This window comes from Schistocerca serialis, chromosome 11, assembly GCF_023864345.2.
Source record: "Schistocerca serialis cubense isolate TAMUIC-IGC-003099 chromosome 11, iqSchSeri2.2, whole genome shotgun sequence".
In the NCBI taxonomy this organism is placed as follows: domain Eukaryota; kingdom Metazoa; phylum Arthropoda; class Insecta; order Orthoptera; family Acrididae; genus Schistocerca; species Schistocerca serialis.
In genome coordinates, this window is record NC_064648.1 from 124,063,125 (window position 1) to 124,080,035 (window position 16,911).

General features: G+C 43.1%; 1 protein-coding gene across 31 annotated transcripts in view; it reads right to left on the reverse strand.

The window, feature by feature from the left end:
• LOC126427195 (THAP domain-containing protein 1 B-like) overlaps positions 1-16,911 on the reverse strand; it is a 443,316-nt gene that overhangs the window by 258,295 nt on the left and 168,110 nt on the right. For 6 of the 31 annotated variants that reach the window (XR_007576579.1, XR_007576571.1, XR_007576570.1 and 3 more), the window contains one exon: positions 13,153-14,564. The exons of 15 other annotated variants lie outside the window; for them this stretch is intronic. Coding sequence is in view for 2 of the 16 variants with exons in the window: in XM_050089432.1 (XP_049945389.1) it covers positions 15,036-15,188 (153 nt within the window). In the remaining 14 variants the exon portion in view is untranslated. Of the gene's footprint in view, positions 1-13,152; positions 14,565-14,653; positions 14,833-15,035; positions 15,502-16,911 lie in introns of those variants that run through there. 10 more of the 31 variants (XR_007576553.1, XM_050089430.1, XR_007576562.1 and 7 more) reach the window with 8 other exon arrangements.

Here is a 16,911-nt window from a genome sequence, read left to right on the forward strand (position 1 = left end):
CCACGCAGTGTATCTTTCTGTTAGCACTGACAGCTCTACACAAACACGCCTGCTCTCGGTCGTTACGTGAAGGCCGTCAGCCACTGCGTTGTGCGTGATGAGGAGAACGCCTGAAACTCGGTATTTTCGGCACAATCTTGAAATTGTGGAAGTCAGAACACTGGACTCCCTAACCATTTCCGAAATGGAATGCCCCACGCGCCTAGCTCCAACTACCGTTCAGAGTTCAAAGCCTGTTACTTCTGGTCGCGCGGCCATAATCATGTCGGAAACCTTTTCGCATGAATCACGTGTTTACAAATGACAGCTCTGCCCATGCACTGCCCTTTTATGCCGTGTGTACGCGATACTATCAGCATCTGGATATGTGAATGACTTTTGTCGTGCTTGACTCATGGTAGACCAAAGATAATATTAATTAGTTTGAATTTTAAATAACTCCTTTGATGTGACACCACTGAAACACACCAAGTTCAGAAAAACTTTAGCACCAAAATGAGGATGGGAACAGATTCGAAAAATCCGTATTAAAAAACGAACTATAAGGACCTTAAAGATGTCCAAAAATGGATTCTTCTTTCTGAACTTTGCCAGTTTGCAGAAATCTTCTCATGTGGGAAATTTCTGCGAGGATACGATCTTCAGAAATCTCATCATAATTGTCCACTAAACTTTTTACAGTCATTCAAAATTCCATCTCTGAGGTTTTAGCCAGATTCCTGGGTCCTAAAAGAAGGAAACGATGTGATACACTTTCCATGGTTTTGCAATGGGTATCGACTACATTACGCTTGTTGGTTCTCTTCTGCTTATATTGCTGTGCTATTTCGGATCCTTACGAGATAGGATTGACAGAGGACATCGAAAAAGTTGAAAGACAAGCTGCTCCTATTCTCTTATCGCGAAATGAGGGACAAAGTGTCATCGGTATGATATGCGAGATGGGCTGTCAGTTATTAAAACCAAGTGTTTTCCTTTTCGCCGAGTGGTTTTCACTGAAATCCAACCGCCACCTTTCTCCTCTGAACCGGAAATTATTTTGTTAGCAGGAAATTATCATCTTAGTAAAATAAGATAAATCAGTGCTCGCACAAATAGATTTAAGTGTTCGTTTTTCCCGCGAGCTTTTCGAGAATGGAACGGTAGTCAAATAGTCTGAAAGTGGTTCGATCAATCTTCCGCCATGCTCTTAAATGTGAACTGCAGAGTATTCACGTAGATACAGATGTGCTTATTTTTCAAACCACTGTCAAGTGCGTGGAAGAAGCTACTTAGCGCTGTACAACGGTTGGGAAGACTGATATCAGACACCCTCCCCTCACCCTACCCCCTTGAAATCTTGATTCTGACGACACACTGATCAGTAACGTATCCTAAGGTATACGTTAGGGTAAAAGATGATAATTCGGTTGACTTTACAAATACCTAATAAATGTGGTGGTAACATATGGACCTATAGTTAACCTTACGTTAATGTTCGTGCCATATTTAAATATACACAACACATTTTCCCTCACAAGAAGTAAAAGTGCAAAGAAAATTGATAAAATGTATATTAAATAATGGACAAGGTTCCGACGAGAATTTTGATGTGTATTACACGCTCATATATAGGAGCGATGGAGGGATATATACTGAGAGATGGAACACGTGTCGACTACGTAACTTATGGATTGTTTTTTCAATACTACGATATACAGGTAAGCTATTTGTGTGTGTCTCCAAGTACCGCACTTAAAAGAATTGCCGACGTCAGCTTTTAACTAGTATACCTGTACATCCCACTGTTTTCGTTTCCCCATCATCAACCCTAAAACACTTAACCGAATCTTTATCAACAACATGACGGAAAATTTAGGGCTATGGAACGGTTTTGACAAAGGGACGATGGACTTTTCATTGCCTGCTTTCAGTTTGCTTTACATTTACTTATCATTCCTTTGAAAAACGCGTAACGACTTGAGAGACACAGCGAAGAAACAATCAGCTTGCACATTTTACAGGCGATAAGATGGTATTTCGGTTGAGTGAGACAAGTCACCTGGGCAGAAGCAGCGGGTGGCACACATAGCTGCCAGCACCTGTTAGTTGCCACTTGTAATTAATTAAATTGTAATATTTAATGTAACGGATCTCATAATTGCCTTATTACAGTGCTGAAGGATGCAACCCGTGAATTCGTCATCTGCGTTTCTACCTATGGTGGTTCTCCATTTCTGTTTATTCATGCGTACCAAGTTCTTCTCTGCACCAATAGGCCCAGACCACAAAATTACACTAAGCCGTCCAAAACTATTTCTTTTTCTTAATTGTATTTCAATGCCCCATCTGGGGCGGGCTGGCAGCAGCGTTTGCGCTGCTCTTCAGCCGAAAGACATTAATCATACAACAGAAGACATTTAAAAAAACATAAAGGAGAGAATATGGCGTACATACATATAATAAGGGGGACCATCATGGAAGAGAACAGACGAAAGGGGGTCGACTGAAAAATGGAGATAAAAACCGTAACAAATTAGCGCACAGAAAACAAAACAACATGCTGGATCATAAATGTATGGACGGACAGTGTAGCACATAACAATCACTGACAATAACACTATGTACAAGTCCAGCACACAATCAAAATCACACCTCTTGACCTACAGGAGAACAGCAGCAAACACAACACTGATGCACTACACTGATGACAACGACAGAGAGCATCTGCCAGGGGCATACATATGAGGAAGGACGGACGAAGAAGGGAAGAAGGGAGGGAGGGGAAAAGAGAGCAGAGAAGGGAGTGAGGGGAGGACATGGGGGTTACAGTTGGAAGGAAGCGTAGATGTCACAGCAAAGTTCAAAATCTGGGAGGGGGAGGTGCTAGAAATTGCCCTGATGAAGAAGATGGAGGATGTGGTGGTTAAGAGAGGGAGGGATATAGCGATAAAGTCGCGGCAATGGGCGAGGGGTGGAGAGGAAGGAGGAAACCAGGGGATGAGAAGGAACAAGCCTGTGGACAGTGTAAAGGATGTGTAAATGTTGGAGGAGAAGGAGGAGGTGGGGGAAGAGGATGAGGTCATATCCAAAACTTTCATTACCCCTCAATAACTTTTTTCCTTTTTGGTTCCTTTATTCTTATTTCATTCCTCACACGAGATGGGCCTGCAGCGGCCTACATATGTGGTTCTTCAGCCAAATGGTACAACATTAGATACAATAGAAAACAATAGAAAATATATGTAGGGAAAAACATGGTGACAATATGTAACACTATAGAAATGAAGTCGTTCGTCTGTAGGCTTGGTATACACAAATAGGGTCAACAGTTAAAAAAAATGTAGACATCCAGTTGGAGACACAAACATAGAAGGACACCGGAAAACACTGTTGAAGAAACAGTGGTGCACTGAACCACTGTGGTGAGGATCATCAGCGAAAAGGTAACCAACACACTGAAGAAGGGGGGGCTGCAACTGAGTGTAAGGAAAAGGCATGAGGGAAGGAGAAGGGGAAGTAGCCAGTGCGAGAGAGAAGGGTGGGGTGAGGGGAGAGGGTAGGTGTTGGAAGCCCTGGGAGGAGAAGTGGAGGAAGAGGGAGACAAGGGAGAGGGGAGAGGGGAGAAAGGAAGGTTGGTAGAAGAGAGGGAGACCAGGAGGAAAAAAGGGGGAGAGGGAGAGGGGGTTAGAGCTGGTAGGATGGCTAGATGGGGGAACAAAGACATCACAGGGAGGGGAAGTCGGCAGAAACCACACTGGGCGAGAGTGTGGAGAGTGTGAAGATGAAGAGCAGGCAGGACGCAAGAATACAGGCATGGCAGTGGGACAGGGTGGGCGCAGAGGCGAGAGACAAGTGAGTGTGGAGGATCGAGTCCGCAGGGGGTGTAAAGAATTTGTTTGAGGAAAAGGAGAAGGTGCGGGAAGGGAATCAAGTCAGGAAGGATCCACATGGGGGATGGGAGGCGGATGCAATAGGCAGGGCAGAGCACATGGCATTCAAGGATTTGGATGGACTTATAGTATGTGGGAGGGGCGGAAACCCAGGTGGGATAGGCATAGCAGAGGATGGAGCAGATGAGGGATTGATAAGTGTGGAAGAGAGTGGAGAAGTTGTAACCCCATGTTTCGGTGGAGAAGAGTTTAAGGAGACAGAGGCAGGTACGGACCTCATCTTGGACTGCCCAGAGATGGGGGTCCAGGAATGGCGGCAGTTGAGGGTGACACCAAGATACTTTAGAGTTTGGGGTGAGGTTGATGGGGTGGCAATATATGGTTAGGTAAAAATCTAGGAGACGGAAGATAGGGGTGGTGTTCCCTACCATGATTGCCTGGGTTTTGGAAGGATTGATCATGAGCAACCACTGGTTACATCAAGCGGTGAATTGGTCAAGGTGGGATTGAAGAAGGCGTTGAGAGCATTGGAGGATGAGGCCGAGGGCAAGGAAGGCAGTCTCATCAGCAAATTGGAGAAGTTGGATGGGGTGGGGTGATGGCATGTTCGCCTTATAGAGGAGGTAAAGAAGAGGAGAGATGATGGAGCCCTGGGTCACACTGGCGAAAGGGTAGAAGATATAAGAGTCAGTATTGTGGATGGTAACATAGGAGGGTGGTGGGAGACGAAGGAGGCGACCAGACAGGCATAACTGATGTGAAGGGCGAAGGTTTGGAGCTTGAAAAGGAGACCGGAATGCCAGACATGGTAGTATGCAAGTTTAAGGTCAAGGAACATGAAGGTGCTGGAGCGATGGGAATTTAGTTGGCTGTCGAGGAGGTGCGAATGACAGACACGGTTGTACGCACGTTTGAGGTCAAGGGACATGAAGACGGTGGAGCGATGGGAATTTAGTTGGCCGGAGAGGAGGTGGGTGAGATGGAGGAGGAGGTCATCAACAGAGAAGGAGGGTTGGAAGCCACATTGGATAGAGGGAAGGAGACAATGCAGGTGGAAGTGCTAGTGAATTCTTCAGGTGAAGATGGACTCCAAGTTATTGCTGAAGAGTGAGGGGATGGTAGGAGGAGCCATCAGTGGGTGGTTTGGTAGGATTGACGAACATCAGGATCCGGGAGGTTTTCCACAGGTTGCGGTAGTAGCCGATCATGAGGACCACATTATAGAGCACAGCCAGGATGGTGAGGAAAGATATGGGTGCCTCACAGAGATAGTGGTAGGTGACAGGGTCGTGACCAGGAATGGTGTAACGTTTAGTGTGAAGTGTGGCTATGGTGTCTTGTGTGGTGATGGGAATGTTAAGACGTGTGTGTGGGATGTGGTCCAAGTACTGGAAGCTAAAGGCATGCGGGGGACCAGAGGTGTCAGTACAATCACAGACATCTGGGAAGAGGGAGTAATCAAACATGGGATCATCAGGAATAGTGAGGATATTGGACAGGTAGGAAGCAAAATGATTGGCCTTACTGAGGTTGTCAGGAAAAGGTTGATCATCATGGAGGAGGGGATACTGCGGGGAGGGATTAGATCCAGTAAGGCGATGGAAGGCTGACCAGTACTTGGATGATGTGATAGGGAGAGTATCACTTAGGTGGGTGCTGGTGCCAGTCCCATCGTTTTTTGGCAGCGAGCAAATTTCGGATCCCACCCTAGAGTTGCCAGTGGCGATGGAGTGTGTCCCAGTCCCATGTGTGGAGAAAGTCATGGTAGAGATGGCAGGATTCATGAAGGAGAAGGATGGCCTGTGGGGGTTAAGTGGGGCAGTGCAGGTGAATGAAGGTAGTGGGGAAATGAGCTTCAACAGCCTCAGACAGGGTTTGGTGGAGAAAGCAGGTGGCATGGGTGACATCATCAGGATGCTGGAAGGCCAGAGGGTGGTCATCAAACCGGGTACATAGGGTCGCCCGGTAGGCATTCTATTTAGCAAGAGAGTAGTCGTGGACGAACTTTTGGGGAGGGTCGGTGCATGGAGCGAGGCGTGGGTTTCACCCATCTGTCACGATAAGGACGGGGAGATGGATGCTACCAACAGGGTCGAGAACATCCACTGTAAGGCCAGGACTATGTTGGGAGTGGTATTGGATTCGGGGAAGATGTGGTGGTGGATGGGAAGGAAATCAGCTTGAAGTGAGGTGAGGAACTGATGCCACCATCCTAGCTCGGCAGTGGTACAACAGCGGATGTTTATGTTGGCGGCAATCACGTAGGAGGAGAAGGTGCAGTCAATGTGGGAAAGGATGTTAAATGGTATGAGGCCAGTGGCACGGACATAGATGGTGGCACAGGTTATGGTGAGGCCAGGGAAAAAGAGGCTGAGGTTAAAATGTTCGTGGGGTCACGAAGGAGGATTTGGAGCCAAACAGGGACCTGGCGTAGGTGGCTGATGGCAACTCTGCCACGTGCAATCAGGAAGGGATTATCGGAGCAGTGAATGAAGTAGGGCGAAGTGCTTATGATACGCGGGGACTGGAGAAAAGTTTTATTGATGAGGAAGGCATCCACGTAGTGGGTCAGGAGGGTGTGCATGAGGAGATGATTGTTGGTAGCTAGAGAATGGATGTTACTGAACAAGATACGATGCTGCCACGACATGGTGAGGTTTAAGCTAGGATGTTGAGACGGGAGACCGGCTTGGGGAAATAACACAGCTCGCTACGTATTGCTCACAGGGGCATAGTGAGGATAAGATTAGAATAATTGCTGCACACATTCAAACAATCCATCTTCCCGCACCCCATGTGCGAATCGAGCAGGAAAAAGCCCTAATAACAGGTACAATGGGACGTACCCCCTGCCATGAATCTCACAGTCATTTGTAGAGTATAACTGTTGATTTTACTTATGGTCGTAGTTATTGTGCTGGTTCAGAATTAACTAACCTACTGCAAGAATTTCCAAAAGTTTGCATTGAAAACTTGGAGTAGCTACGAGTTTGCATTTGGTACATGTTAGCTCATATGTTTCTGTATACGGAAAGAAGATAATATAGTGAAGTAGAAGGATCACCAATACATAGACAGGAAAGAAAATACCAACACCAAGAAGGCGTTGTGCATTATAAACAAAAGCTGACAGGTGTGTTTCTATGTCTGAAAGATTATGTCTTTTCAGATTGCGTCACAGTCGCATAAGGGTGGTGCTAGTAGCTTCAGTTACCTCTGCTACTGGGTGTGCTGAATTGATGTTAGTCAAGAATGCCTTTCAAAACTGGTTCAAATGGCTGTAAGCACTATAGGACTTAACATCTGAGGCCATCAGTCCCCTAGACTCAGAACTACTTAAATCTAACTAACCTAAGGACATCACACACATCCATTCCCGAGGCAGGATTCGAACCTGCGACCATAGCAGCAGCGCGGTTCTGGACTTAAGCGCCTGGAACCGCTCGGCCGCAGCGGCCAACAACAATGCCTTTAAGGAGACAAAGATGCCATTATCAATGTCTCACTGAGTTTCAATGAGGCTGTATTATAGGGCTACACAAAGCTGTATGTTCTGTCTGCGATACTGCAAAAAGACTAAGCTGGAAAGTGCTCACTGTACATTATTGCTGTCAGCAGTGGTCACGAAAATGTAGTCACAAGAAAAATGAGCTCCACACAGGCACATTGGCACTTTCAAGAGGGACGACCATCGTGTTTGGCGTATGGTTATGGCGCAGCGTATTGCGTCTGCCCCAGGAGTCTAAGCAGCAGTTGGCACTATAGTGACACAACGAACTGTTTGAAAACAGTTGCCTCAAGAACAGCTCCGAGCCAGGCGCCTTGTAATGTGCACTCCACTGAACCCAAACCATCGCCATGTGCGACTTAATTAGTGTCAAGCAAGAGCTCATTGGATGGCAGGGTGCAGTTTGCTGTGTTTCCTCATGAGAGTTTCTTGTGTCGGTCGGTGCCAGTGATGGCCGTGTGTTGTTTAGGACTCGGCCAGCTGACGACCTGCAACCAACCTGTCAGTGTGATAGGCACAATAGACCTATACTTGGAGCTTTTGTCTGGAGTGCGACTTCGTATCACAGCAGGAGCACTCTCGTGGTTATCCCACGCATTCCGGCCGCAAATTTGTATGTAAGTCCGGTGATTCGATCTGTTGTGGTGCCATTCATGAAGAACATTCCAGTGGGTGTTTTCCAAGAAGACAACACTCGACCGCACACAGCTATTGTAGCTCAATACACTCTTCAGAGAATCGACATGTTGCTTTAGCGTGCTCCACCACCGATCTGTCTGATCGAGCACATATGAGACATCATCGGACGACAGATCCAGTGCTATCCACAACCAGCATTAACCATACCGTTATTGACCGACCCAGTGCAACAGACATGGAACTCCACCCCACAAACTGACACCTGAGACCTGTACAACACAATACATCTACGTTTTCATGGTTTCAATCAACATTTTGGAACTTACGCTGGTTAATAGTGTACTATCCCTTTGATTTGCGACAGCGTATCTTGCACTTAAATTAACCTATGACCTTGCAGTGTTAATCACTGAAATATGTCACCAAAGCAAGTTTAGCCAAGAAATTTCATTACTCCACAGTAATTATTATTTGTTGGTGCGATTTTTTCTTCTGTCAGCGTATTTAACATTATCTCTGTTCAACATCTGGACTAAATAAAGGGACATAGATGGTTAATTTACAGCCTTTCCCAATCGTACTTCACGATATCTTCTCGCTTGCAAAAGGATGCGCAAAGTATATTCACGCAAAAGCTTGAAAATTAACAGCAGTTTCCCCCTACGAAACATACACTATGTGATCAAAAGCATCCGGAAACATGGCTGAAAATGACTTGCAAGTTCGTGGCGCCCTCCATCGGTAATGCTGGAATTCAGTACAATGTTGGCCCACCTTTAGTTTTGATCACAGCTTCCACTATTGCAGGCATACGTTCAATCAGGTGCTGGAAGGTTTTTTCGGGAATGACAGCCCATTGTTCACGGCGTGCTGCACTGAGGAGAGGTATTGATGTCAGTCGGTGAGGCCTGGCACGAAGTTACCATTCCAAAATATCCCAAAGGTGTTCTATAGGATTCAGGTCAAGACTCTGTTCAGGCCAGTCCTTTAGAGGGATGTTATTGTCGTGTAACCACTCCCCCACAGGCCGTGCATTACGAATAGGTGTTCGATCGTGTTGTAAGGTGCAATCGCCACCCCCGACTTGATCTTCAACAGTGGGAGCAAGAAGGTGGTTAAAACATCAATGTAGTGCTGTGATAGTGCAACACAAAACAACAAGGGGTGCAAGCCTCCTCCATGAAAAACACGACCACTCCATAACACCACCACCTCCGAAGATTACTGTTGGCATTACATACGCTAGCAGATGACGTTCACCGGACATTCGCCATACCCGCACCCTGTTCATTGAATCGCCAGATTGTGTACCGTGATTCGTCACTCCACACAACGATTTTCCACTGTTCAGTCGTCCAATGTTTACTCTCCTTACACCGAGCGGGGCATCGTTTGACATTTACCGGCGCGATGTGTGGCTTATGAACAGCTGCTCGACCATGAAATCCAAGTTTTCTGACCTGCTGCCTGACTTTCATAGTACTTGCAGTGGATCCTGATGCAGTTTTGAATTCCTGTGTGACAGTGAGGATAGATGTCTGCCTACCACACATAACGATCATCTCCAATTGATGGCGGTCTCTGCGAGTCAACAGACGAGGTCGGTCTGTACGCTTTTGTACTGTATATGTTACTTCTAGTTTCCACTCCACTATCACATCGGAAACAGTGCACCTAGGTATGTTTAGGAGTGGGGAAATTTCGCATACAGACTTATGACACAGGTGATACCCAATCACTTGACCATGTTCAAAGTCTGTGAATTCTTGACCATGTTCAAAGTCTGTGAGTTCCGCAGAGTGTCCCATTCTGCTCTCTCATGATGTCATTGATATGGAGTACCTGGCAGTAGGTAGCTGCACAATGCAGCACAGAGCTGGTTGATGTGGTGAATGGTATCTGTGGATCTGAATGCCTATACCAGTTTCTTTGGGGCCTGAGTGCATAAAAACCATCATAAAAGTTAGAAATCTAGATTCCAGATTAGTATTATTTTGTCAAATAAAGGGCGCTCAGCCCAATCATGTCGATTTGTCATTCCACTCCCAGCATCATTGTACATACATTTATCCATTTGCTGATATGGATTAAGTAGCTAGAATTGTCTGTGATTGCTGTGTGTTTACGTACTAAGAAAAACCCGGCTTTCCGTTCCAATCTATCACGAAGTCTTTTGGCAATCTACGTAGAACTCAGAATGGGCCTGTATGTGTTTGGTAGAAATCAGACACGCGTTCATCAGACGATAGTTTCGTTGTTTTGTCCGTCAGTAGCTCAGCAGAGTGGGAGGGGAAGAGCAGAGAGGAGCTTAAAGAAATGTCTAGGCATATGAAGATAAAGTGGGCCTGGTTGTGAGAGTAAGTGGCGTAGCTATTGAAATGGAAGACGGAGCAGCAGCAAGGGAGATCTGCTGGATTGTATGGGGATGTTGCAGTGGGTGGATATTCAGCAGAACAATGGTCAGGAACCAGATGTCTTCAGCTGTAGGGGGAGGGTGGAGGAAATTGATGGGATGGATGGGCTGGTCAGTGTGGTGAACGGGGGCAGTGAGCTCAGGATTGGTGAGAGGGGGTTTGGCTTTGCATTTGGAGGAGTGGGTGGGGTGGAATTCGTAGCAGGTGTTGCAGGAAGGAGGATACCAAGGTTAGGACATTGTTTAAGGTCGTGGGAGGCACTCCAAGAGGTAATGGTGGATGCCGGGCAAGTAGAGGTGTAAATGATGGTGCTAGTGGGTGTGTCCATGATGAAATTCGTTGTCCACTGGCAATAGGAGTCACTGAAATGGGAAAATATACAAATATGGAGGGTGGCTGTGACGAGGACAGGGGGGGGAGGGGGGGGGGCGCCGGCGGCAGACAGATGGCAAAGGCACCTTGAGAGTAGCCCGGGTGGCATAATCCTCCGATTTGGAAGTGAGGGAATCCAACCCTCGAGATGTTAATTTTATTCCCTTACTGAATTCAATCCCCCCTGGCGATAGACGCGTAAAGCCCAAATAAGAAAAGAGAAAAAAAAAACACATTATGGGAAGATAACAATCGATATAAAAAGGCAATAAAACGGTGACTTTGTTAAAAACGGTAAAGTGGCGGAAAAGTTGCATAAGTTAGAGAAAATATGGGGTTGATGACGCTAATGAAGGCATACAGAAAGTACAGAGGCAAAATTTAAAAAACATGGCGACGTTACATTTTCTGTTTGCAACAACCATGCGTGTGAGCCCACCGGCGACTGTTTCAACAAACCTAATCGTAGTTCTCCTATCAACACCACCAAGGAACAAAGCCTCGCTACGCCTGCTGTGACATCACAGCTCTGCGACTGAGTTCAGAAACTAGCACTGAAGTAGCGGAAGGGAATGCACATTCGCTATTTGACTAATGATAGAAGTAACGAAAACAATGAAACCTTCAACTAAGAGAGTACTGTATACTGTATCACCTAGATTGTAAATGATGAACTGTGGCGTAACACGATTGAGTGAAAAAGATTTATATAAATATTGGATCCTGTATCTTCAAAGGCAGTTCATATAGTCACCACTACCTACTTTTTAGAATTTTAAGCACTTATAGCGTCACCTTGCTGCTGATTAAATCTTACAATTAGGTAACCAACGCAATATTTCGATTACCTAAGGAATAATGATTTTCCTTGAATACAAAAAAAAAATAAAAACAAATAAAGTAAATAAAAAATATACACTAGGACCTTCAAAATTCGCCTACAAATAATATAAATCATTTATCCTATTTTTTCAGTCACCACTACCTACTTTTTATGCGATGTAAAATTTTAAGCACTTACAGCATTGCCTTGCTGCATATTCGATTTTATAATTAGGTAACCTTCCACATGATAGTTTAGACTACATAAGTAATAATGATTTTCCTTGATTGTTAATAACATTACACTAGGACCTTAAAAATTCACCGCAAATAATGTAAATCATTTATTAAAAGTTTTTTCATTTAGTAACTTATGAAAAAGGGGCATGTGATACTTAACAAGCTTCACTTTAATAAGTAAATTTCCAGAAAACATTTATTTCACAATTTTTTGTGACAAGGAGTCAGATGTCAAGACTTTTTCATTCTTTTATAAATACTTACATCTTTTGTCACACACACATCATTTTTTCGTTTTACAAAGTTGTTTAGTAAAATATTTGCACTGCAAGTCAATATACAATGTATGATAGATTCAAGAGTGTGACCTTTTAAACAATGGAAACCAAGAAGTAAGTTTTTTGGCACATTAATGGCTGCTTCTTTGACAAGCACATTTCTTTGATTTACTTGTTGCAGGAACAAATTTTTCCTTTTCTTTAAGAATTTTTTATAGTGTAAGTATACATAGGAAACACATGTGACTACATCACTGCTAGGGTATGTTAAACCTCCCCTGTCATTTGCCATTATCAAATCATCTGCTTGTCTTGTTTCTTCAGATGTTACAAACCCTTCACAATATGGACAATTTATTTTAGATGCACTTGGTGTGAGCAATATAATGGAGTAATGGCCAAGTGTTTTCTTCTATTTCATCAACATCACTATCATCAACTACTACATTTAATAGCTCTGGGTTGTCGTTATCTTCAAAGCCTGGGATTCTACAACAAGCAGCATCAACATAATTAGGTCTTACAACATCACCAAACACTTTGGACTTTAATACAAGAGGAAACATACTCTGGGCCCTTAATTTTCCTTGTTCCAAATACCTGCCTTAGCGATACATGGTAACTTCCCCCATTAAGTTGGCGGTATTTCCCAAACCTGTCCTTCAAACTGTTTGTCTGTATTTTCCCAAAGAGCAAATATGTTCTCTTCTTCTCACACAGCCAGTATTCACTAAAATCAATAAAGGCTGCAGTAGTATGTTTGAGAGCAAAGTGTGTTTCTCTGGTCAATTTCTTTCCTCCATTGCAATCTTCCCATGAACACAACCACGAGAGAAAGTTTCTCAAAAAGTCATGAATATGTTTTGAATTGAGAGTAATCTGTTCTTGGTAATCATTTCTTAGCCTTTTACCCTTCAGCAGCGTTTCAACATTTAATATCAAACCACTGACTTTTTATTTTTACAAACGTGGCAATACTCTCCCAGTTTTCAAATTATTTCTTGCACCTAGTTGTTGCACTGCAACAACTGTCATGTTATTAAAAATACGCAATGCTAATTTCACATTTTGCCATTCAAAAGAATTTGGATATGGTGACTTAAGTGTTAAAGTGCTGCCATACTGCAATAGTTCACCTTTTTCTAGTAAATGTAGTTCCTTCAGTGCTGTAACAGAAGCAAGACCTCCCTTCAAGCTATCACTAAAAGAAGGAAAGCATATAATTTGGTCCTTTTCATTACCCCAGTTGTTCCGTTTACATTTTAAAATGTGTACAGTATCTACAAAATAGTAAATTGGGCGGTCTGCAGAAGTCTGCTCAGGATGAACATATTTTATCTGTACACTAGGAGGGAGGGGGGGGGGGGAAGAAAAGTACGAAATAGCTTTCTTATGAATAGCATTATTGTCAGCTACTACTATTACCTCAAATCCCACTGCTTCTAGTTTAATTGAATTGTGTGAACTGGGAGAATATGCACCACATCTTTGTACACTGAATCCATACTCTGGATCATAAAAACATAAGCACTAGTTGCACACAAAACCACATCTGTGTTAAAAGCACCACCTACAACATTGCCACCTTTATAGTCAGGTTGTGACTTTAAATAAATCTGATCCATCAACAGGACAGTTTTATCATTCACAGATAAAGCACCAACTTTTTGTGGTATGTAACTGAGAAACTGCTCACTCTGATGCTCAATGATTGGGTTAGTTGGAATTTTACTGCAAAGTTTTGACAAAGTTCTGGGACTGGGAATGGAAAAATTACGAGCACTCCTCAAAAAACTATATGCATGTGGACTGATAGAATAAGGTAATGACCATAAAATCATTGAAACACTCCCGTACCTAATCTGTGTTGGACTATTAAATCTTGGAAATGAAACTTGTTCCTTCAAAAATTTAATTTTATGCTCACTTTCTGGTAATTTTTATTACAAGTTTTCCAAAATGTCTTCAATGCAAGACAAACTTGCCTCAAATGGAGCCTCATTTATATGAAACATCACATACAACTCTTTCAAAATATTGCTAACTGTACCAGTATCACTTACTTGGTTTGGTAATTTAATCTTACCAGCACAATTCAGCTCAGCTTCCTTCACAAATGCACTTAACACTAAATCACTATTTATAACGACATGACACACAACACTTAGATAAGGAGCATCCTTTAACACCCGTGACCCAGTCACTGTGCTTTTCACAATCAGATAATTTTGATTTAAAATCTTCTAAGCCAGCAAATGAACTTTTCTCCATCATTTTTTGTGTGATTCCACACTCTGCTCAATGATTTTCTCAAGTACTTGGTTCCCCAAACGTTCGCGACCCTCTGGATCTTCTCGAGCTGGTGCTTGTTTTGAAGATAAATACGTAGGTCTTCCTGGCAACTTTGATGGTACAGCATCTGCAAATAGAGAGAGATAAACATGAGATTCGTATAGCAATGTTTAATGATCTTAGATATTTAACAATATCGTAAGAAAATTAAGGAACCTGTACTTTAATCTGTAAACTGATTACAAGTACCCTTTACGACAAATTTTCACGAACGTTTCTTTAAACGTGGACGGTCCAAAGGTGCTGTAAACTGTAAAGAGTTTGCCAGTTTTGGGTCGTAAAAAAACACTGGTAATTTTCTCAATGACGTCTGCAGTGAAATGCAGTTCACATATCTGAAAAGAAGCATATATTTCACTGTTAACGTAAGGCAGAATGTAAACTGACAAATGAAATCTAACTGAGGACTGCATAAAGTGAGCTTAGAAGTATTATGCTTCGTTATCGATAGGCTATTGATTTGAATATTCAGTTCTGTGACATAGCAGTATTAAAAAGGGTAACAATATAGAAATAAATTTAAATTACAGATACTTACAACGAACTGTGTACTGGGTTCCCAGTCATTCCTACGAACTGCAGCGATCCGTTTCAATCTTAATGCTTCATCAGACGGGAATGAAAAGACGCTAACCTTTAAACCGTTGTCGTAGTTTCCCCTACAATAGGGCATACAGCACTTGCGTGTCATTTTGACAAGATGCTCAATAACAATCCGAATCGCATATGACAGTGAGAACAAGATTTCCGTCACAAATGTTACAAAAACAAAGCCATGCTTTCAGTCATTGCTACGAAAACAAACCAATGCAGTGACCACGCTTCCAAACATGAAACACTGCTTCTACCACAGATAGCACTGCTCAACTGCAGAACGCTAACGTCACAGCTCCCACAGAATTGTGTGCGTAAGCTTTGTTTTTAGGTGTAGTTGCTACAATGCGACTCGTTTTCGGCCAGTCACGAATTGCAGACGGAGCTAAAATGATAGCCATATTTTCTGAGGTGGCGCCTCGCAGTGACATCTGTTGGCAGCGCCCAGCAACACTGAAGTATTCAAGCGCTGCTTATTTTACTTTACAAGTTCAGCACGAAAATATTGAGAGTAAGAAACAATTCCGTAGTTATATCAAGTATTTATTTCTATACTGCTAATAAAATAGCAATAACCACCCTTGCACTTGGTTTGTCTGTGAAGAATATATTTCATACCCACAAAATTTCTTGGTAAGGTATTCTTTAGATATGGTAACTTCTGCTGTAACCAGTTGTACTTATCTTTATTAATGTTGAATTTTTGTAAGGTACGGGTTGTATATTCCGTACCTATATAAGAAGCCCAAATTGAGTATCGGTATGTGTGCAGTGCTATACGTGAAATATATCTTCTCTTTCCAACATTTGTCTTATCGAGTGCAATATGGTTTGCTAGTGGGTTATGGGGCTGACGTATTTGTATATATCCCTGTCTCTCCCAGTAATTCCCAACAAGCAACTCCTCAAGCTAAGGGTCAAATCGGGTAGACTGGTAGTATTTCCAAACTTCGACTTTCGAAGAAGTCGGAAACTTAGTTTTAAACCAATATCGAGTTTACAGTAAAGCAACCACCTTTCTTTTATTTTCGTGTTTATCTTCCTTGTCTGCCCAGTCTGTAAATTTCATCGATTTAATGGTTGCATGGTAGTTTAGTTTTTTGTATGAAATTCCAAGGGTACTATCGCCTTCCCTCGCTCTAGTATTTAAATTACAGGAAGCTTTTCTTTCGTCGACGGCGCACAGCTTTGGAAATCCAGGCAAGTAGATCCTATTTAGTAATGGGCTTTGTGGTATTGTGAGTTCTAAGGGACGAAAAGTGGAACACAAAATTGTTAGAGAGAAAACAGGAAATGTAATGTACATTCGGATTCTGGGATGCAAACAGGCTGATCGGTTAAAATGATTGTGGCTAGAATATCGTATTTTCCCATAGCATATAAATGTATAGGATCTGTTTAGACTGTGAGGTATGTACTAAAGCTGCACGTGAAGTGTTGTACTCATGAACGTTATAAACGGCAGATTTAGTTTCATAGCTGTGTTGTATGCAACTTACTACTGTTGTGGTGGCATCCGTCATATCCATTCCTGAACAAAAAACAACAACTGATTAATTTTACTAAAGTTACCACACTATCTACGATAAACAACACTATATTAAGCTTAACACAAAATCGTTAACTCAATGAAACGAATTCCACTACAAACACAGCCGACACTCGAACAATTCTGGATAATGAGCAAAAGCAGACTGCGCCCATTATAGCACACAAACGAAAACCCTGAACACACCACAAGAGAGCACAACAAACCACAACACGACGACATCTACAAACACGCCACACTCACAAGGCAAATTCCGCGCCGTCATGACGTC